General features: G+C 52.5%; 1 protein-coding gene across 9 annotated transcripts; it reads left to right on the top strand.

Moving 5' to 3' along the window:
* Positions 1-71: 71 nt before the first annotated feature.
* Grtp1 (growth hormone regulated TBC protein 1) lies at positions 72-21,707 on the top strand. 9 transcript variants are annotated; one of them, XM_087588732.1, is made up of 9 exons: positions 72-208; positions 489-640; positions 8,728-8,886; positions 10,965-11,090; positions 11,192-11,356; positions 13,795-13,891; positions 18,824-18,996; positions 19,070-19,255; positions 21,479-21,707. In XM_087588732.1, the coding sequence occupies exons 5-9, from the start codon at positions 11,192-11,194 to the stop codon at positions 21,566-21,568; spliced, it is 711 nt and encodes a 236-aa protein (XP_087444858.1). In that variant the 5' UTR covers positions 72-208; positions 489-640; positions 8,728-8,886; positions 10,965-11,090; the 3' UTR covers positions 21,569-21,707. The 9 variants fall into 9 exon arrangements, with proteins under 9 accessions (XP_087444858.1, XP_087444859.1, XP_087444861.1 ...); NM_001170477.2 differs by lacking the exon at positions 10,965-11,090 and having other exon boundaries at positions 85-208; positions 11,232-11,356; XM_087588733.1 differs by lacking the exons at positions 8,728-8,886; positions 10,965-11,090.
* Positions 21,708-22,124: the final 417 nt, after the last annotated feature.

Below are 22,124 nucleotides of genomic sequence, written 5' to 3' on the forward strand. Positions count from 1 at the left end.
TGCCCCGCCCCCACTGGCTCCGCCCCTCGTCCTTGTCCCGCCCCCGTCTCGGCCACGCCCCCGCCGGAAGCACTCGCGCGCCCCGGGGCCAGCGGCGCACCGGGGTCCAGCGCTTGGGGCTGCACTGGTTCAGAGTCCCGCGGTCCCTGGCGGTTCTCCGCATGGATCCCGCAGAGCGCGCGCAGGCGGCGCGAGCTCGGGTACCCAGGTGGGTGCGGAGGCCGCGCGCGCTGGGTGCTGGGCGCCCTCCTCGGACTGGGTCTGAGCCGGTCGATGCTGCGCGGGGCACGCTCTCTGGTCCACGGAGAGCGAGGGGAATGAGGGGGTGGAGGAGTGGAGGGGATGGAGGAGGGGAGGAAGGGAAGGTGAACCGAAGATGGACGGAGGGGCGAACCGAGGGGTGTCGGGTGTCGGAGCTTCTGGACCCCAACCGCATCCCGGCAGGCGCGGAAACTTGGTTCGAGGAAACAGGTTCTTTTTGTTTGTAGGATCGATCCGTATGGATTTGAAAGGCCCGAAGACTTTGATTATGCGGCTTATGAAGAATTCTTTTCCACGTACCTGGTGATACTCACTAAGAGGGCGATCAAATGGTCCAAACTTCTAAAGGGAAGCGGTGGTGTCCGAAAAAGCGTGACAGGTGAGAGGCCTGATGCTGGCTGGTATAGCAGCCATTCAGACAATCTGGACTTTCTCCCAACAGTCAGAACCCCTGTGGCGCGACCCCCAGCGCCCTGCAGTGGCCACTACCCTGCAGTAGTTAAAGTCCGTATGGCACGACTCCCCAGCAGTAGAACCCAGTACAGCGCAACGGGTGAGCATGATTCACCCGCCCCTCAGTAGCAGAATCCCTCTATAATGGGACTCAGCAGCTTCAGGATCCCCACCAGCTGGAACTCTTAAAGCCAGACCTACAAACACCATCACCACCCTGCGCACAAGCATACACAAACATTTCCATAAGAACTGGACCCCATTATAGTTGAACCCTACCACCCCCAAGCACGACTCCAGGGCCACCATGAGAGACCCCTGTCCAGGCACTGACTTGAGGGATGTGTATGTGCCACAGAGCAGACCGGACCGCTCCACACCTGGCTGTATTTTCTCTATGGTCACCACGCCCTCTTAACTGAAGATGGGCAAAGTCCATACTTCCTTGGAAGCGTCGAGAAGGCCTCTAGTTCTGAGGGGGTTTAGAGTAGCGCCTAGCTCTTAGAGATGGGTAGGGGTGGGGCACTCAGGGTGGGGCTCCGAGTCTGTCCTTTCCTAACAGGAGCTGCAGCTGGGGGCTGGGCACCAGATGGATTTCGTGCTTCCCAAATCAGACGGGCTGGGCTCCTGGTAGTCCAGTTCCGAGACAAACTTTCCTCTTTCTCTGAACAGGAACTACCATGCCTCTCCAAGCATTTTTCCTGTGCTTCCCGTACACCACATTTGATCGTCATTAGTTTTCTTGGTAGAATCAAAGGCCCCTCCCTGCTTACAGAGCCTTTTGCTTATTTCACTGTGGAATCCTGGGTGCAGGGAACATTGCTCTGTTGAGATGATAGAGACTTAATATTTGTTAAAGGAGTGTGTGAAGGTGTTTGCCAGGTGGCCAGGTAGACCCGAGCGTAGAGGACCCCGTTGTCTGCAATAACGTGTTCCTCCATCTTTCCCCTTTGCGGTTACTCTTCTCCGAGTTCGAGTGTGTTTTCAACAAACACTACTTTCTTGTCTTCTAAGGTTAGAAAGTCTTATTTACACTTAATACGTAATTCATGCCCATGGTGAACATTTTAGTGGTGCGGAAAGTTATGCAATGAAGCTGCCTCTCTCCCACCCCAGGCTCTAGTCTACCACAGAAGTGACCACTGGGGTACCCCCCCCCAGTGTACCCCCCCCAGGAGCATGTCCGTACAGGAAGTGACTCCTGTGGCTAGGAGGACAGTTAAGTCAGACTGATTGTGCCTGGAATAGGTAGGTCTGTGCAGGTCTCTTACACAATGCCAACATGAGTGCAGCCCTCAAAGCCCAGAGAGGCCTTGAACCTGTGACCCTCTGCAGGCCTCAGCCACTAGGCTTGGTTCGCAGTAGTCTAGTACTCATGTCAGCAGGTTTGCTTTGCTTTTGAACATTTTTCTCAACTCTCTGAAAGTTTAAGTTGCTGGGCTGGAGAGAGGGTTCAGAGGTTAAGAGGCACCGTGGGCTTCCTGCTCTTCCAGAGGACCTGAAGTCAGTTTCCAGCACCTGTGTGGGGCAGGTCACAGCCTCCAGTAACTCCAGCTTCTTGGGAAACCAATGGGTCTGGCCTTAGTGGGTACACATAGTCACATGTAAACACACACACACACACACACACACACGTCACATGCCTTTAATCCCACCACTTGTGTGGGTCTATGTGAGTTTGAGGAGAGCCTGGTCTACAGAGTGAGAACAGTCAGGGTTACATAGTGAGGGCCTATCTCTTTGCCTTTTTTTTTTTCTCTGACAGTGTCTCACTGTGCAGCCAGAGCTGGCATAGAATAGAACTCTCTATGTAGACCAGACTGAGTTCAATCTCACAGAGATCCACCTGCCTCCATCTTCTGAGTGCTGACTGAAATTAAGTATGCATATGACACCACGCCAGGCCTGGCTAGAAATAAATCTCCAAAAAAGAGAGTTTAATCTGTTTTAACCATCGTTTTAATATTCCTTTGGTTATGTAATATTCATTAGGCTGTAATTACGGTAACAGGTATAACTGGTGTAAACATACGTCTGGCTCCTGCCAGACCCTCGGCCTGAGGGATGGGGACTCAGGCAGGGTAGAGTTGTCCTGATGTCCTGGCAGGAAGCAAGGTGTGGGGGTGCTGGGAGTCCAGGGTTCCTGCTGGCAGTAAAGTGTTTCTAGGTAGGGACCTATAGTGCTGGCATTGTTCAATGGAGCATAAAACCGGAGCAGACAAGTTGTTCCAGAAATGGGAATTTCCTGACAGATATTCTGGGTTGACTGGACTGGAATCAGCAGGAGACTGGTCCCAGGAGAGCGATCACATGAACCATGATCTGGGAAGATGCCTCCATGTATGGGGGTGGGAGCCAGGGCCTCAAGGTTAGACACCCCACTGTGTGTGTGTGTGTGTGTGTGTGTGTGTGTGTACGTGTACGTGTGCATGTGCACGAGCCTGTCTGGGGACCGAACCCAGGGCCTTGCGCTTCCTAGGCAAGCGCTCTACCACCGAGCTAAATCCCCAACCCCTCCTTGTTTTTTTTTTTTTTTTTTTTTTTTTTCCGGAGCTGGGGACCGAACCCAGGGCCTTGTGCTTGCTAGGCAAGCGCTCTACCACTGAGCCAAATCCCCAACCCACCTCCTTGTTTTTTTGAGGCAGTGTCTTGCCCGCGTAATCCAGGCCAGCCTTTGGCTTGAGATCCTTGTGTCTCAGCTCCCGGATGCAGGCATTCTGTCTGTTCACCACCATGCGTAGCTTTCTGGGTTTGGCGGTGTTCTGCCTGTTTCTGCCTGTCGGAGTCAGTGGTGGACACAGGGTCACTTTTCCAAGTTCTGAATCTCACCAGAACTTTCTTGTTTGTTTGTTTGTTTGTTTGAGATATGATCTTTCTAGTCCTGACTGACCTAGAACTTGCTGTATAAACCAGGCTGGCCTCAAACTCACAGGCATCCATCTGCCTCTGCCTCCCTAGTGCTGGGATTAAAGGGGAACACCATGCCTTGGGGTTAGTAAAAAGGTTTCAACAGATTCTGAAGGAAACTCAAGGCAGCAGTAGGGCAGACAAGCTGCAGGTCTTACCAGCTGCCAGGAGACCAAAGAGAGGAAGAGTGTTACTGTTTCTGAGTTAGAAGGGGAGAAGCCAGAGTCTGCAGGCAACTGGATTGGGGTGGGGGTGGGGTTAAGGGACTGTCAGTACACATCCGATTAAGGACTAGCATGCCTTTCTTTCTCCTTATCACGTGGCACTTCCTCTCATCTGGCTTTAGGCTGGCCTCCTTGGCCTTGTCTGTGTGAGGCAAGCATCTTCTGTATCAAAAAGGAGTAACCAACCGTAAGGGACACCGATTGTGCCAGGGGACATCAAGGTGATGGTATTCTGTCTGTCCCAAAGAGGTTTCTGATTGAGGATTTCCCCTCTGCTGCACGGGAGAGATGTTTTAGGTCAAGGCCTATGCCCTTGGTGTCAGGAGACTGACATAGTGTCTCAGATGGTCCGCCTAAGCAGAAGCCGACACACAGGCTCTCTCTGCATCCGTGATCTCCCTGGCCAGCATCCCCTATCATCTGGAGGTCTCCAGTTACCTGCAAATCTTGTTATCTGAGACGTCCCGGATGACAGCTGTAATTCACTCTTCTGATGGAAGCCGGTATGGTGAATACTGTTTCTCTGTCCTATGCGAATCTCTACCTGGAGGCCCCAGGAACAGAGCAGTCGTTCTCTGTCGCAGGGGGGAGCCTGAACTCAGCCCTCTGTTCTGCCTTTCTCTGTTTAGCGTTCTTGGTACTGAGGACACCCAGTGGAGTCGTTTGCTTCTCTGTTCTCCAGTGGCTTAGTCACACACACCTGTGCATCGTAGAATCATAGTCCAAATGCCCCAGACCTGGTTTTCCTTGACTCGGTTGAGCAGACAGACGGAAGCTAGTTTTCTACAAGGTTCAGTGGCTGCCTCTGGGTGAACCCTGTCCTCAGAAGGAGGTCGGTTCTTCTGGGAGGGCAAGAAAGCTGTCTTCATTCCCCTTGGAGACACAAAGCAAGTTGAGATAAGATAAAGGTGTGCTGGAGACTGGCCTCTGGGCCAGCGGGAGTCCCAGCTTGGCCTCTGCAGCGCTGGGCTGAATAAGGAAACTGAGCTTGCTTGGGTGTGGGGCTAGGAAGCCATAGCCCACAGCAGGTATCGGTTCGGGAACTGGTTTGGGTCTGTTTTGCCTTTTGCTTAAACACAGCAACAGAAACCTTGTATTACTAAGTTATTTTTGAAGTTTGCAGTGGAACCCATTGTTTGGAGTGTTCGGGTTTGGGATTTTAGACAAACAGCCGAAAAGTTAAAATTCAAACCAGAGCGAGTGTGACTTTTCGCCCCAGTTCTTAGGAAGCAGAGACAGGAGGGTTGCTGTAAGTTTGAAAGCCAACCCCGTCTACAGAGAGATCCTGTTCTAGGCCTAGAAGTGGATTCCCGGAATCGGACGGGTGTGGGAGCCAGAAAAGACTCTGCAGGCATTTTCCGAAGCGGCTGTGCTGGTTTTTGCATTCCCACCACGCCTGAGGGCTCCAGTGGCTGCCGGTTTTACATCATTGGTGGTGGTCTCTGGGCAGATTATTCTTTCTGTGGATATTTTTCATACTCTTTTTCTGTACCTAGGGCTACATAGTGAGGTCCTAAAAAACACTGGAGAGGGGAGGTGGCTGGCAGTATGGGGGGGAGAGGGGTGGGGGAGGGGGTGGCTGGCAGCCTGGGGAGGGGAGTGGAGGAGGTGGCTGGCAGTCTGGGGAGGGGAGAGGGTGGTTGGCTGTATGGGGAGGGGAGGGAGGGGAGGGGGTGGCTGGCAGTCTGGGGAGGGGAAGGGAGGGGTGTGGCTGGCAGCCTGGGGAGGGGAAGGGAGGGGAGTGGCTGGCAGCCTGGGGAGGGGAGTGGAGGAGGTGGCTGGCAGTCTGGGGAGGGGAGAGGGTGGTTGGCTGTATGGGGAGGGGAGGGGAGGGAGGGGAGGGGGTGGCTGGCAGTCTGGGGAGGGGAAGGGAGGGGTGTGGCTGGCAGCCTGGGGAGGGGAGTGGAGGAGGTGGCTGGCAGTCTGGGGAGGGGAGAGGGTGGTTGGCTGTATGGGGAGGGGAGGGGAGGGAGGTGGCTGGCAGTCTGGGGAGGGGAAAGGAGGGGAGGGAGGTGGCTGGCAAGATGGCTCCACAGTTAGAATCTCTAGTGCTTACAAAGTTCAGTTCCTGGCACCTATGTCAGGCTGTTCAAAGTGCCAGGAGCCCCAGCACCCTGGTGGGTACCCCCCTACACACATGAAGAGTTACAGTCTCATCACTTCAGAAGTGTCTGAACCGCTCCTTGCCGGTCCTCCAGACCAGCTCTGAGTCGGCCTTTCCCAGGGTGCCATGGGCTGCTCGGCTGAGCTGCAACAGTTGAGTTTGGTTTCCATATGTGCCAGAGGCTCGGCTGGGGTTTTGTGGGCCCCAGTGGTTCATTCCCTTTGCTGCTGGGGTGGTTCTCAACCTCTCTTCTTCTCACAGGCGGGTGCGGGTGTGTGTGTGTGTGTGTGTGTGTGTGTGTGTGTGTGTGTGTGTGTGAACGCAGCTCTCAGGCTTTCTTTTTTTTTTTTTTTTTTTTTTGGTTCTTTTTTTTTCTGGAGCTGGGGACCGAACCCAGGGCCTTGCGCTTCCTAGGTAAGCGCTCTACCACTGAGCTAAATCCCCAGCCCGCTCTCAGGCTTTCTTAGTGGGATTGCTGGATTATAGTAAAGGCTTAACTGGTAAGACATTGCACTGTCTGGCCTGTGTAAGGCCCAGAAGCGGATTCCCAGAATCCAGGGGGAAGGGGAGAGGAGGCATAGGAGAACCTGCAAGCGTTTTCCAGAGCGGCTGTGCATTTTCACACTCCCGCCACTGAGGGCTGCAGAGTTTACATTGTTGGCGGTTTTTTGTTTTTTTTTTAAAGCCATTCTTTATTTGGACAGACTTAGCGCAGTGGATTTCCTTTGCCACTCTTGTCACAAAGCAGTTGGCCTTCTTTGTAAGAGCCTGTTTTTCTGCGTTGCTTTAAAAAAGACTTTAAAAGATGTGTGTATGTGTGTGTGTGTGTGTATGTGTGTGTATATATATATATATGAATGACTGAACCCAGATCCTCTGGAAAAGCACTAGCGCTCTTAAGGGAGGAGCCAGCCCTGCAGCCAGCTGCTTCTCTAATACGTCTTGTGTCCCGTGAATCTGCTTACCGTATCGCTTTCGTTACTGTGAGTTTATAGTCAGCATGGCGCGTGTCTGTAGGTCGGAGGACAACGTTGTGGAGTCGATTCTCTCCTTCCACCTTTACATGGGTTTGCTCGAATTCTGGGAGCCAAACGGTACGGAACTTTCAGTGCACACGCCTTTAACCTGCTGGCTCATTTTTCTAGCCCATATGAAGTTTTTATTTTTATGATTTGTCTGGGGAACATAACTGATGCCTCAGGTCGGTTGGTCGGTCTGTCTCTCTCTCTCTCTCTCTCTCTCTCTCTCTCGTAGAGCTGGGAATTGAACCTACAACCCCATGCATGGCAAGCAAATGCTGTACCGTTAAGTTTTATTCCGAGCCCAGTTACTGGGAGATCACATTAGGCACCACCTTTAAAAGGTGCAACCTCCCGGTAGCACTGTTCTGGGGACCATACCTTAGATAAAAGGGACCCGGAGACAGTTAACATCCAAATCATAGCACTCTGTAAAGTTAATTTCTTTTTAAAGTCATTTTTATTTTTTTTAAAAGCGTGTGGGTGTTTTTCCTGCATGTGTGTATGTACCATACGCATGCCTGGTGCCCAGGGTCGTCAGAAGAGGGCATCAATCCCCTGGGACTGGAGTTGTACATGGTTGTGAGCTGCCACATGGCTGGTGTGAATTGAACACAGGGTCCCCTGCAAGAGCAGCCAGCAAGTGCTGTTAACCACTGGTCCATGTCTCCAACCCAAAGTAATGTTTTTTTTAAGAATAATGTGTCAAGGTGTCAAAGGAAAACATCAGAGCTTTGACTCTTTACTTCAAAGAAGCAAATACTGAAGATGTTATTAAGACAGCAGCAGCCCTGGGCCAAGGGACAGCTGTGAAGATGAGACAGGGTGTGAAATCGAGGAGACACTTTGTGTGTGTCTCTTCTCTCCTTCCGGCTCAATCATGAGGACCGAACCTAAGTCATCAGACCTTTACCTACTTCCAACAAAAATATCCCTGTCAGATAGAGTGGTGATCAGAGGGAGAGAGAAACCGAGTCAGAGATAAAGATGCTGAAGTCGTGGTCCTCTGGGCATCTTAGGCCTCCTTCAGGCTTCTGGCCTTGTCTCGATGTGCTGCGTGGCTGTCAGACCTGCTTCATTCCTCCAGGCTGGGACCAGTGCCTGGTTGGTGTCAAGGTCCCTGAGAACCGTCTCCCTGAAGCCCTTGGCCCTTCCTCTCTACCTGAAGTCCCATGGGCGGCAGAGCCTCCACATCTCTGCCTACTTCCCAACTGAGACATTTTTAAGTTTTGCTTTTGTCTCTTTTTAACTTTTGGTTATGTCTCTTCTGGTTCCGAGCCTAGGATCCAGGGCCTTGTCCACACCAAGCACATTCTATTCTACTGGGCCATACGCCAGTCGGGCAAGTGTTCTTCCATCCTGCACTGGGTCTAACCAGCATGGTGGGCAGAGCGGCCATCTAGGGCCAAGAATCATCCTGGACAGAGTCCTTCAGTCCTCAGGGTTGAGGGTAGTAGCTTTCGGGGCTGGTGGCAGAGAGGATCCCGCAGCCCTAGGCTGTCCCCGCTCTGGGTACAGTGGGTCTTCAGTGAGGTAGAAGAGAGTGGTGGTTAGGATACGCACCAGTTGTGTTCCATTTCAGAAGCCTTGTGGACGCCTTCTATCTGGGCAGAGTTAGGAAGCATTCGTTTCTCCCTGAATTGGTTTAGGAAGAAAAGTGCTCAGGTGAAGAAGAAAGACGGACTTCGTCCTTATCCCCTCGGCTCTGAGCTCAACCCCCCTAGGCTCTGAGCTCAACCTCAGTCTTTCTGGGTTTCAGTGAAGCGTTATGTCCGGAAGGGAATCCCACTGGAGCACCGGGCCCGAGTGTGGATGGCTGTGAGTGGAGCCCAGGCCCAGATGGATCAGAACCCTGGATACTACCATCGACTGCTTGAGGGAGAGAGCAGTTCCAGACTGGAGGAAGCCATCAGGACAGGTGGGAGGCCTGCGTTCACAGCCCTGAGCCATGTAGCTCGGGCGGGGAGGGCGGAGCAGGGTCCTTCTGGCAAGAAACTCACCCTTGCTCAAGTCGTAGGCAATGACGGAGTCTGCCTTACTGAAGACGTGCCTACAAATGCTAAGTTTTGGGGGGAAGTCAAGACTAAAGTGTTCACAAAAAGGACAGCAGCAACCACTAGCTCGTGAGGAAACCAGCACTCTGAAAACTCTGGTCAACAATGCCCGTGTGGATATAGTGTGCCGGAGTTTTATAGTTACCTAGTGGAGAACAGAGGGTGAGTTTTGGGTCAGGTAGCCAGGGCCTGTGTGGTTTGAGGCAGTCTGTGGGGGTGTGGAACCCAGTGAGGTCCTCAGGAAGCCTTGTGTGTCTTACCTACAATTGACTATAGCTGTCTGTTTGGAAAATGATTTTAAAGGTTCTGTTCCGTGCCTCCTTAGGAAAAAAAAAAGCGTATTGTGGGAAAATATTCATATTGTAATTTACCTTCTGTTTCCCAAACCAAAACTGTCCTGTTAAACACTATTGTCCTCTTACATTCCAGCCCTGGTATATGTCCTTCTCCATCTATCTGTAGACCTGTGGGACATGCGTAAGTGCTATGGCATAGCCTTTTTTAAATCGCAGGCTTGTTTTTGAGACAGGATTTCGTTATGTAATCCTAGGGGGCTAGCCTCCAACTTGCTATGTAGACCAGGCTGGCCTCAGTTCACAGTCTCTACCTCCCGAGTGCAGGACTGAAGAGGTGCAAACCCTGGACCTGGCTCGTTTTGAGGTTTCATTTTATTGACTGCTTATGTGTTTGCGGGTACATATAGAGGACAGAGAGTCCAGGACGGCCGTGAGAATTGCTGTAACCTTCCGTTATGTGGGTACCAAGGATAGCTCTCAGGCCACCAGGCTTGGCCGCAAGTAACTTTCTTTTTTTCTTAGGAAGGTTTCCCAGACTGGGCTGGACCTCCATGTGTAACCATAAATGACCTGCCTGTACCCCCTGAGTGCTGGGATTACAGTGTACGCCACCATGCCTGGTGTTTGTTGTGTTAGAGAGCAAACCCAGGGCTTTCTACATTCGGTCAAGCACTGCCACCTGGAGAAGCCATATCCCCGGCTTCTGTTTTTTTTTTTTTTTCTTTTCTATTTTTTTCGGAGCTGGGGACCGAACCCAGGGCCTTGCGCTTGGTAGGCAAGCGCTCTACCACTGAGCTAAATCCCCAACCCAGAAAAGGCATCTTTTTTTTTTTTCTTTTCTTTTTTTTTTTTTTTCTTTTTTCTTTCCGGAGCTGGGGACCGAACCCAAGGCCTTGCGCTTGCTAGGCAAGTGCTCTACCACTGAGCTAAATCCCCAACCCCCCGGCTTCTGTTTTGAGTAACTGGATAAACCATCTTAGAGGACCCCATGGTGGACACTTTGGTACCGCACAGACAGGGCCACACGCTTCATCCACACTTCAGCTTCATTGCCTTAGAAGGACGATGTCACGGTCAAGGATGGATTCACCGTGTAGGATGAATGCTGCCTTGCCCTCTAGTCTGAGGTAGCAAGCCGCTGCTGTTCCCGTGACGGTTCCGCATCACCGAATGTTTATAGTTCCAGGGGAGATGTTTTGGGTCTGGGAGGTTATGGAAGGTGAAGGGCTATGGGAGCAGGAAGGGGCGGGGCCGGGCGGGGAAGCCTTGGTACAAAACCCGGCAGCATGAGTTTACTTAATTCTTGGTATTGGTTTATCTCTGAGGAGAATCTTGGCCCATTCTCCTTCCTATGTTCTGGGCGGTTTTTGTTTCAGTTCTCTTGAAGCTTTGGTGCGTGCTGTAGCCCAGGCTAGCCCCACTTTAGTGTTGACAGTTGCAGGGCAAGTCACCAAGCCTAGTGTTTTGTTGTTGGTTGTTGAGATGGAGTTTCATTATGTAGCCCTGGCTGGCCTTGAACACATAGAAATCTGACTACTTCTCTTTCTAGAGTACTGAGGTTAAGGATCAGAGGGGTGTGCTCCAGGCTAGCCCTAGTCTTATATATTTGATCTTTGGAATCTGGAAGCTTTCTTCCATGCTGACAGGGTGATTGGAAGTGTCCAGTGGAGAGACCGTAGCTCAAGGAAGCCATGCGCCATTCCCAATTCTGAAAGAACACTGGGCCCCCTCACTGCTCCCCTTCCTGCACAGCTGTCTCCCGTGCTGCCCAGGTGTGTGGTGCACTTGAGGTGGGGGCTTCTCTCGGGTGACTTGGGTGCAGCCAGGTGGTGCCATTCCAGAAACCCAACACAGACTCTGGCCACCTTGGCAGATGGAGAGAAGCTTTACGGTGCTGGTGAATTTCTGTGCAGACTTGAACCGGACATTCCCTGACAACGTGATGTTCCGGAAGACGGCAGATCCTTGTCTCCAGAAGACCCTGTACAACGTGCTGCTGGCGTATGGGCTGCACAACCAAGATGTGGGGTACTGCCAGGTGAGCCCTCAGAGCCTTAGAACTGGCATGTTTTAGGGGGACATTTGGCACCCCACAGGTCCAGAGCAATGATGTATTGCAGGTACACGCTTTGTTCTGAGTTCATGAGATCTAGGTAGGGATGCTCTCCTCACAGTAGGCTTGTCTCGTGTCCCTGCTGGAAAAGCAGAGGGCACCTGTTGGATGACTTTGACAAGGGTGGGAATTGGGAAGAGTGGGAGTGATGTTGAGTGAGCACAGGAGGAGGTCGGGGCCTGAGGTGCGTGCACTATGCAGGCTCCCGTGGGTGTGGAGGAGCATGGCAACGATGTCCTCTTGTGTTTCCGGACGACTGGAGTAATGGCTCCCACCTGCAGATTTTGGTCTTGTTTGGATCGCCAGTGGGGAGCAGTTTCCTGACGTCTGTGTCTGGGAGTATGCTGGGGCCAGTGAACTTGCAAACTGTGTGGCTCAGCCTAGACTGACTGGAAATGTGAGGCCCGGGTGTGGGTGGGTCTGCTCTCAGGGCCACCTCTGCTGCAGCTGTTAAGGACGACGCTTCCTACTTCCTGTCCAGACCTCACCCCGGAATCTGACATTCCTGGGAGTGTCATTACCAGGTTTGCCTTGCTTGTTGTCTGTGTCTAGGCATTTTGTAAGGGCGCACACCACCTAGGTGGAGGTCCCTATTCCAAAGGGAACTCGTTTTAGCCAGTGACATCTGCACAGACCTGTCACACTGAGGCAGAAGACTTCTGGCTTCGGGCACACAGTTCTGCCCGTAACATGGGGAGGTCAGAAAGTGTTTGCAGATGGCCTCGCAGTCTCTTTTGACGAGGATGGACTTCACGCAGGTGAAGCAGCACCGTCCCCATGCTGAGCTCATGATGTAGGAGTACAGAGCTGTCGTTGGTCTCTGCCCTGTCATGGCGCCTTGGTCCGTGCACTTTCCTTTCTCCCCTTCTCTTTTCTCAGTGCTGGACACAGAAGCAGGGGTCTTTCGCATGACCGAGAAGTTCTCTGACCCTGAGCTTCATTCAGCCTTTGTGGATGAGACATGCTTGTGTATGTGGTCGTGCGTGCGTACCTGCTTCTGCATGCAGAGACCAGAGGCTGACATCAAGTGTCTCGCCCCAGAGATAACCCCCCACCTCGTTTTAAAGACATCGGCCTCTGAGCTCCCTGAACCTGCTGCTTGCTAACCTAGCGGGGGTTGAGCCAGTAGGTACTGGAGCAATCTGCCCAGCTCCACCTTGCTGGTACTGAGCAATCAGCACCTCTCCCGGTGCCGGCTTCTGCCTGTGGGCACTGAGGATGCAAATGCAGTTGTGGGACAAACACTTGGCTAGGGCCATCGGCCCAGCCCCTGTGCATCCGACTTGTGCACTGAGTCTCATTCTGGGGGGCACTCTGGGCGGAGAACAGGCATGGCAGCTCTGTGCCTGGCGGTGGTGTTGCCTCTTGCTGATCCTTGTATCTTTGTGCAGACCGCGCACGTGGTGCCCGTTTGGTATTAATCTGAGCCTATCCTGGTGTCCTTGGAAAGCTGGCTTTCTCCCCTCCTTTCCCGAGGAATGCATGTCTATTTTAGAAAGTATAGGTGGACAAGAGGGAGGGACAGGGAGTTGTGCAAAGCCCTAGCCTCCCAGAAATGACAGGAAATCACACTCCTAGGTCCCCATAAGCCCCGAGGGCCACGGCCTCTCTGCCTAGCTTTGTGCCAGAACTTGGCACCCTGGCGGCATCTGCCCATCAGGGGAGAATCTTCTTGGCTGCCCTACTCCTCCAGACAGGACCACGATCTCCGCTGATTGTTACTGTTTGTCCTTTTGGGAGACTGAGGATCGAACATGCGGAGCACGTGCCTCCCCCCTTGAGCTATCCCATAATCCTTTTCTCACTGTTTTAAAAATTTGGAGTCCGAGTCCCAGGCTGGCCTTGAACTCATGGTCCTCTTACCTCCGCTTCTGAAAAAGCTGGGGGTGGGAGTTACAGGGCTATGTCACTTGGGCCTGGTTGATGTTTGCTGCTGCCACAGACATAGTCACTAACAGGTTGTGCCCCCCCCCCCCCCAAGGCCTTGGTGCTGGTCAGATGGCTCAGGTTGATCACTTAGGAGTCAGGCAGCATTCACTGACTGTGCCGCAGGCCAGCAGTAGGAGGAGAGTGTCTTGGGTTTCATATTCTGAGTGGCAGCCATGTTCGTCAGGCTGAATGCCCCCGTTTTGGCTGGCTGAACAGTGCAGACAACTAGCTTTGGGTGTCTACCAGGCTGGGCAAAGGTCGGTGTAGTGAATTACAGTTACGAAGTAGCAACGAAATCGTTTTATGGTCGGAGGTCAGCACGCCACGAGGAGCTGCATTAAAGGGTCACAGCGTTAGAAGGGGTGAGAACTGCTGAAACACTGCGCCCTGTTTGTGTAGGTCTCTGTGAGGTTTGTTTTCCTTTCTGATTTCAGGGGATGAACTTCATAGCTGGGTATCTGATCCTTATCACTAAGAATGAAGAGGAGTCTTTCTGGCTTTTGGATGCTCTTGTTGGAAGAATACTGCCTGGTAGGTTGGAAGTTCTCTTCACTCACCCTGCCCTGCTTCTCTGAAAAGGCCTGGCTGGCCAGGTCAGGATGGAGTGAAATGGTTGGGGTGTGACTCAGGGAGAGAGCACTTTCTGGCTTTTATTTAGGAAGGTTTGGGGTTAAATCCAACACTGGGAAGAGAAAAAGGGGGAAAAATGCAGTGAAAACTGTGGCCTTGTGGAGTGGAAGTTGAGGAGAATTGGGTCTCTCTGCTCGGAGTGTGCTCTTGCCTGTGTCCCGATGCTTCCTTCCTTCCCTGTGTAGCTGACTTGATCACACATGAGCCACACAGTCCAGACGCACTACTGAGCTTGTTAGAACTCAACACGGCGTGGCCGGGGAATTGCTGCTTTATAAATGGGAAGGCACAAACCTGTGTGCCCTCTCTTTTCATTAATAGAGAATGCTCACCAGTTGTAATAAAGCCAGTGTAGACCCTGGGCTGCAGCAAGGGTCCCTGGGCAGAGCCGGTGCTATCCTGAGGGAGTGACCTGGGACAGGATTTTCTTTCTGGCCAGTCCTATTCGTGGCCCCTCAGAAGGGTGTAGAACATGCGTGGGAGGTGTGGCTTCCAGCCTGGGCTGTTTCCCTGGTTCCTGTTAAACTTCAAACATAGCCTCAGTTCAGCCTAAGTTGTATGTTCCTATTGGTCAAGCCCATTTCCCAGGCTGGAGGTCTAGGGAGTTAGAGCACAGGGCTGCTGTTTGTTGTCTTTTCTGAGTCTGGGTTCTATACCATGACAGGACTGTGAGGTACCCACCTTGCTGAGACCTGTGGGGATGCTGGTGGACTGGGACCCACGAGACGGAAACAAGCTCACCTTGCTGCTGCCCTTAGTCTGTGAGGCTGGCTTTATGTCAGTTTGACAGCTAGAGTCATTTGGGGTAGTGGGAACCTCATCTGAGAAAATGCCCTGTAGGCAAGCGTGTGATGTTTTCTTCATTGATGGCACCGTCGTGGGTGGTGCCATCCCTGGGCTGGTGGTGCCTGGCTTTAGACTGATCACTCTGCTTTCCCTGTTACCTCTCACCCTGGAATGTTCCAGAAAGTGGGGCTCTTACGTAGGTTTGCAGGTCCTGGGTCAGCCTTGTCTCTGTGCTGCTGCTCCTCTGTCCATCCGTCACGATGACTGCCCAGATGGGAGTTTCATGCCATCCTGTGGAAGGACTCTAATGCCAGGCTGATGGCCTCTCTGGGGTGGAAAATCCCTGAGTCTGCCTAGAGAGCCCACCACCCCTGACTACAGATCTCCTCCTCATGGTTGCACCCTCCTATCTTTTTTTTTCCCCCAGAGCTGAGGACTGAACCCAGGGCCTTGCACTTGCTAGGCAAGTGTTCTACCACGGAGCTAAATTCCCAACCCCAAATCCCCAACCCCACCCTCCTGTCTCTTAATGAATGGATTCCTGCACACCCAGGAAAAGTTTGACCTGTTTTCCCCTGAAATGCAGGGAAATAGGTTGCTAACTGCTGGTCACAGAAACACCTCTGCCCAAGCCAGGCATAACCGTGATGCTAAGGGGTCCAGGTCTCTGCAGGCCACAGGTCCTGGTGCAGGAGGGCTGGAGTAGGAGGTCCTGGTGCAGGAGGGCTGGAGTAGGAGGTCCTGGTACAGGAAGGCTGGAGTAGGAGGTCCTAGTGCAGGAGGGCTGGAGTAGGAGGTCCTAGTGCAGGAGGGCTGGAGTAGGAGGTCCTGGTGCAGAAGGGCTGGAGTAGGAGGTCCTGGTGCAGAAGGGCTGGAGTAGGAGGTCCTGGTGCAGGAAGGCTGGAGTAGGAGGTCCTGGTACAGGAAGGCTGGAGTAGGAGGTCCTAGTGCAGGAGGGCTGGAGTAGGATGTCCTGGTGCAGAAGGGCTGGAGTAGGACCCTTGTCTGCTGGTCTCGGCTGAGTCTAAGCAGATACTCACCCCCTCGCCCTGCCCGGGATACACAGGCCTGTGATGATGTGTGAGTTAGACCCTGAAACAGGTAAGATAGACGATCATCCTGTGTCAGACTGTGAGACAGGCTGGGGAGATAGCCCCTCCCAGATCCCTTACGGTTCAGTCACCTTTGTGATCAAGGAGGCTCAGTGCACACACACCATGGCGGTCCAAGTAGGATTTGATTAGAAGCACACAGTGGACACTGTGGGTTGGGGCCCCTGTGGTGGTGTGTTGACGGCTATTCTTCCTCTCCCGTGTGCAGCCACTTAACGCTACTGCAGGGGTTCAGGACAAAATGAAGGAACACAGACCCTTTATCCCAAAAACCCGGTTGGTGGCAAATATCCCGGGAATCCTGTGTCTCTGCCCTTCAGCCTCAGATCTGGGCGCCTCAGGATATCCTTGAACTGAATCCTGGTAGGTAACCCCAGTCACAGCAAGGGAGAGGCACTGGTTTCCAAGGCTGGGCCTCTGGCCCTTGAGAGATCTACCTGTGAGGCCTGCTGCCACTTTCCTCCTCCTCCTCCTCTTTTTTTTTTTTTGAGAGGGTTTCTCTGTGTAGCCCTGGCTGTCCTGGAACTACAGCCTACACTAGGCTGGTCTTGGACTCACAGAACCCCAGCTGTCTCTGCCTCTTGAGTACTGGGATTAAAGGCTTCTCTTCCACACCGTCACTCAGTTTTGTTTTTTTTTTTTTTTTTTTTTTTTGGTTCTTTTTTTCGGAGCTGGGGATTGAACCCAGGGCCTTGCGCTTCCTAGGCACATCACTCAGTTTTTTGTTTTCGTTTAGGCGGCTTGCAGAGATGGCAGCTGAGCTGGCCTCAACGGGTTTATAACAAAAGGTGAAGGCTCACTTATTCCAAGCAGAGTCTGTCTGCCAGCAAACATGGGCTCCTGCACCCTGGAGCCAACGATAGGTGCTTTATCTGTAGTCAGAGGCCGACAGGCAAAGGGTCTCAGAATGCATGCCACAGAGTGCACATCTTCTCTGTGGAGACCATGAAGGCTGAAAACTATCGAGATTAGAACTTGGAAATGGCTGCCCCGTCTTGGGGTTGAGCCTGGGTGTGCAGCTGTGAACCAAGGCATAGGCATCCTGGAACTCGGGCTGTGCCTGGCTCTGACCCAGCCTCTGCACACTGGTCAGACCTCATGTCCAAGGGTGGTACTGCAGTGGTACGGCTTCCACAGGAGACTGGGAGGAACGTGGAGGTATAGTGGGTTAATGCAGTCTTTTCCCTGGAGACTGTCTCAGGGCTGTGGAGTTCGGAGCATGAGTTTAACATCTCTATTTTTGGAAGCCGGTCTAAGCTTCCAAGCAGGGCCAAGGTCACAAAATGCTCCTCTGCAAATCTCCTCTGCCCAGCTCCTGTCCCTCTGCTGAGCTGATGATAGAGCTGGGGACCGCCCTGACTGTCCATGCACACACCTCTCCCAGCTAAGCAGGATGTGCACGGTTAGGAAGGAGAGCCAGGCGTGGAATTCTAGTGTGGAATCCTCGGGTTTAGGAGGTTAAGGCAACAGAGCTGCAGCATGTAGGTCATCCTGGGATCTCAGAACTGCCAGCACCCAGAAACACCCGAATAAGCAAACATAAGACAAGGAGAACAGACAGTGGAAAGGCTCCCTCCAAGGGGCAGACTCAAAGCAAGTGTGCAGGAGGACAACTCTTTTTTCCCTCCTTCCCTCCCTCCCTCCCTCCCTCCCTCCCTCCCTCCCTCCCTCCCTCCCTTCCTTCCTTCTTCCTCCATCCCTTCTCCCGCCCTCCCTTCCTCCTTCCTTTTGTTTGTTGTTGTTTTTGGGATAGGCTGCCTTGGAACTCCATGGCTTCACCCGGGTGTTGAATGTGTGCAGACTGCTCACTCTGTGGCACAGTGCCTGTCTAGCACTCACGTCATGCACTAGACACTGTTGGTGTATAATTAGTGTACCTCGGTTTTCTGTTTTATCACAGACTTAGTGATTTCTTTTGTAGTGTAAATCAAGCATTAAAATTTATAACATCACATTGCACCAACAACTTGAAAAACTTCAGTAGTCAGGTCAGTGAGATGGCCCGGTTGGTGGAGTCCTCGTCTCCTAGGCTATAACCACCATTTGATAACCAGGACTCACTTTGTTAAACAGAGGAAACCAAGACCACGAAGTTGCCCTCCGCTCTCTGCATGCATGGCCATCATGGCCCACATGCTCCCCTTTGCCCACTGAGTAAAATATTGTAATTTAAAGGAAAAAAAAAACTCAGTAAGGAACTCAAAACTATTTTGGTAAGACATGTGTTTTCAAACGAAATGGAGTTCGAAGCGCTCATGTGAATTTGATTTTTATTATAAGATGAAATTTACCACTCTAACACTTCCTGTTCTGCTCTCTCCTCACCCATTGTGTAGCTCAGGCTAGTCTCAGACTCACTATTAGCCAAGAACTACATCTCCTAAGTCTTGGGTTTCAGGTGTGTGCCATCCTACCTAGTTTTACCCAGCACTGGATCAAAGCAGTGAGCTGAATCCCAGTCCTGAGGCCCAACCTGAAACTCTGTCCCATTAACCCATAACTCCCATTCCTCATTATTCAATGGTGGCTGGGTGCAATGCCCTGCAATCTGAGGAAGTAGAATCACTCAAAACCCGTGTCTGGTCCCTTAGCTCCCTAGGCTGGCTGCCCTCACGGCTCCTCTGTGTTGGAGCTTATGTCAAAACTTCTTTTCACAGGTGATGAATCTTTGTGTGTATGTGTATCCAGGAGATGAAACCCAGGAACCTTGTACATGCTATGCAAATGCCCTGCCACTGAGCTCTTCCCTTAGCCTTAACTTGCATTTTGAAATGGGCTTAAGGCGTTATCTGGGCTGCCCTTGAACCCATTCTGTGGCTCAAGCAGCCATCAAACTTATCCTGCCTTAGCCTCCCAAGTAGCTGGGAGTGCAGGCCTCTGCCCCCAGGCCCTGCTGATTTGAGTCTCAGTTTCCCTTCTCCTGTCTGTGTGGCAGATTACTATAGCCCGGCAATGTTGGGGCTGAAGACTGATCAAGAGGTCCTGGCAGAGCTGGTGAGGATGAAGCTACCGGCGGTGGCAGCACTGATGGATGGCCATGGTGTGTTGTGGACTCTGCTGGTGTCCCGCTGGTTCATCTGCCTGTTTGTGGATATTCTCCCTGTGGAGGTGAGCACCTTGGTCAGCCCCAGGAGCCGAGTGGGCCACAGTGAAGTGATAGGGCATTTCTGTGTCTCTACAGACGGTGCTACGAATCTGGGACTGTTTGTTCAACGAAGGCTCCAAAATCATATTCCGGGTTGCTCTGACCTTAATTAAGCAACATCAGGAATTTATATTGGAAGCCAGCAGTGTTCCAGACATCTGTGACAAGTTCAAGCAGATCACCAAAGGGGACTTTGTGACAGAGTGTCACACGTTCATGCAGGTAAGTTCTGGGCTGCTTGGCTTGTGCAGGGGCTCTAGTTCTGTCTCCCCCAGCAGCTGCACCAAGTGTCCTGGTGCCTCTGCTGAGTCCTTCTCCTCATGAGGGGCAGCCTCTCTCCCTGAGCTGCAGTCTAGTGGCTGGTCCCCTACTTCCCTCCCACTCATCTGCAACCTGGGGGCTGCTGGCCAGCCAAAGTGGCTGCAAAGTCCCTCTGACTGAGGGAGTCTCTCTGAGGCCACCACTGCTCACCTGGAAAGACTGTTCACACTGATTGGAAATGTTTTGGTTCCCTGGAGTCTGGGGACAGGAGGCATGTCGGTGAGGCCTGCATGTCCTCAGCTGGCTCAAAGCCTAGCCACACAGGTTCTGTTGATCACAGAAGGCCATGGCCTTCCTACTGCCCTGATAAGACACAGTCAGCTGTGCTACCTACAAGTGTCAATCATGAAGCTAGGGGTGGCTGCTGTGTCCTGACCTGGTCCAGGCTGCGTAGACTGGCTCAGAAACCACTGAACATGAGGTGGGATGAGGCTGGCTAAGGCTGGTGAACTGAGGCCCTCAGAGCCCAGAGCTGAGTAATCTTGGCAGGACCTGGTACAAGGCTGAACCTGAGTGTTCAGTAGTTTTCTGCTTTAGTCAGGGATTTTGCGGTGTAGCCCCGGCTGGCCTGGATCTTCCTACATAGACCACAGTGGACTTTCGAACTGAGATCAGGCTGCTTCTGCCACCTGAATCCCGGGGTTAAAAGGGCACTATCACATCTAACATCTTAGAGCTGTAGCTTGAAGCCCCTTGTTGGCAAGAAGCACCATTGGAGGCTGGGCATGGTGCCTCATGCCTTTAATTCCACCATTCAGGAGTCTCAAAGGAAGGCTGCCATCGGGCACACACAAGAGCGTACTCTGCACACCTGGGCTGGTTCTGCTCGTGCAGGCCAGATGAGATGCACAGTTCCCTGAGCGGGTGAAGGGATAGGAACCCTGGGAAACGACCTCATAGCTGTGTCCCACTCTTCATATTGCTGAAGCCAAGCCAGGGGATTCTGGGTTATGGACAGGGCTCTTCCCCAGGCTTCCCAGAACCACAAGTTTGAAGGCTGTAGAGTGTGTCCTCTCAGACACTCGAATCTGGATTGAGGCTACCCGAGGGACAGCATGGGGAGAACCCAAGGGTCCTTCCTCTGTATCTACACGGAGCCTGGCTAGGTACTGACTGTTATGGGACTGGGGCTCACTGACGGGCGTGTTCTGCTGACCCTGTGCCCTGAGTGATTTAAAATCGTGTTCCACAGGTCTTGCCATCTTTGCAGTCAAGTTGTTTGGTCTGGTGAAATGGCTCCTTTCCACCTGTCCTGGAAGGAGCACAGTCTGTCCTTCCACAGGCACTTACATGGTGCATCTTGGAGAATGTGGTTAGACGGCCTTCTCAGGAGTTGGAGTGACTCCTCTCCTGCCGGGTTCCGCCCTCCCAAGCCTGCTGCAAACGGCAGCAGTGTGGCCTCCAGTCAGATGCCAAGTCTGAGCAGACTCAGGCACACTTTCACCTGCTGAGCTCGGCCTAAAGATGTGCAGTCAGGGATGCCCAGGCCCTCTTAGGCAGAGAGCTGTCAGGTCTCCATCCCTCTGACCTTCTGTGGCACTGTCACCTGCGTCATGAGCTCAGTCCAGCCTGACAAGCAGGTCTTGGTTGGCTTGACCTCTGTATCCCAAGATTGTCAAAGTCAAAAGTGTTCTTGCTTGGACTTTGTAGAAACCCAGACCTAAGTGTATTCAGCACACGGCAGCCTCTGGGTAAGGCACCTCTCGTGTAGGACCCTGCTGCTACGTACCTAGAAGACTGACCCAAGCCCACGTCTTGGCAGGCTGGTTTGCCTGCCAGGCTCCGCCCTTCTTTTCTTCTTCTCGAGACAGGGTTTGTGTGGTCCTTGTGGTCCTAGAACACACTCTGGATGGACCACACTGGCCTCACACGCAAGAAATCTGCTTGCCTCTGCCTCCTGAGCCAGTGTTGGGATTAAAGATGTGAGCCACCCCTGCCCAGCTGCTCCTCATTTCTGAGAAAAGGCCTTGCCTTAGCTGGCCTGAACAACAGATCTGCCCCCTTCTCTCAGTGTGGGGCTGAGAGGCTTGTAACCCATGTCCACAGTGGGGCCTTTTAAGGGACAGCTAAAGTGAAAATGTGTTATGAGGGGTTGTTTGGGAAAACATTTTGTTTTTCTTCCAGAAAATATTTTCAGAACCAGGAAGCCTGTCCATGGCGACCATCACTAGGCTCCGGGAAAGTTGCCGAGCTGCGCTGCAGGCACAGAGCTGAGTGCACAGGCTCGTACCATCCGCTGCTGCAGTTCTCTTCCAGAGCACACACTTCCCCAGTTCCTCTCACGTTGTTCCTCTTGTAAATACTTGAAATCGCGACACTCAATGTGAACTTTTAAAAGAATGATTTAAAGTTAGTGTTCTACATTTTTTCCTACTTTTGGGGTCATAAACTGAATTATCTGGTCCATCCTGATGGCCTTAGTTGGGTCCCAGGACCCATAAGCGGAAGCAGAGAAGACTCTTCCAATGGTCATACTGAAACAGACACCCACACCGTCCTCCCATGATGCCTTCCTAGCCTGTACCCCTTGGGGATAAGTGGGACAGAGTAGCCCACTCCTGAGCATGGTCACTTGTGATGACCTCTGGCTTTCTCAGAATGGATATTACACGTTGGGCTGGTCAGGGCCCTGAACAGGCTCTTCAGCAGGCTGGCCGTCCAGACCCCACCCCAAGGTCCTACACAGCCAGTACAGCCTAACTAAATACCATCACTAATAGAGCCTGGATGTCAGGTCTTATCCAATGGCAGCTGCTATCAGCCCCCAGCG

This window comes from Rattus norvegicus, chromosome 16 (assembly GCF_021556685.1).
Source record: "Rattus norvegicus strain SHRSP/BbbUtx chromosome 16, alternate assembly SHRSP_T2T, whole genome shotgun sequence".
Taxonomy (NCBI): Eukaryota; Metazoa; Chordata; class Mammalia; order Rodentia; family Muridae; genus Rattus; species Rattus norvegicus.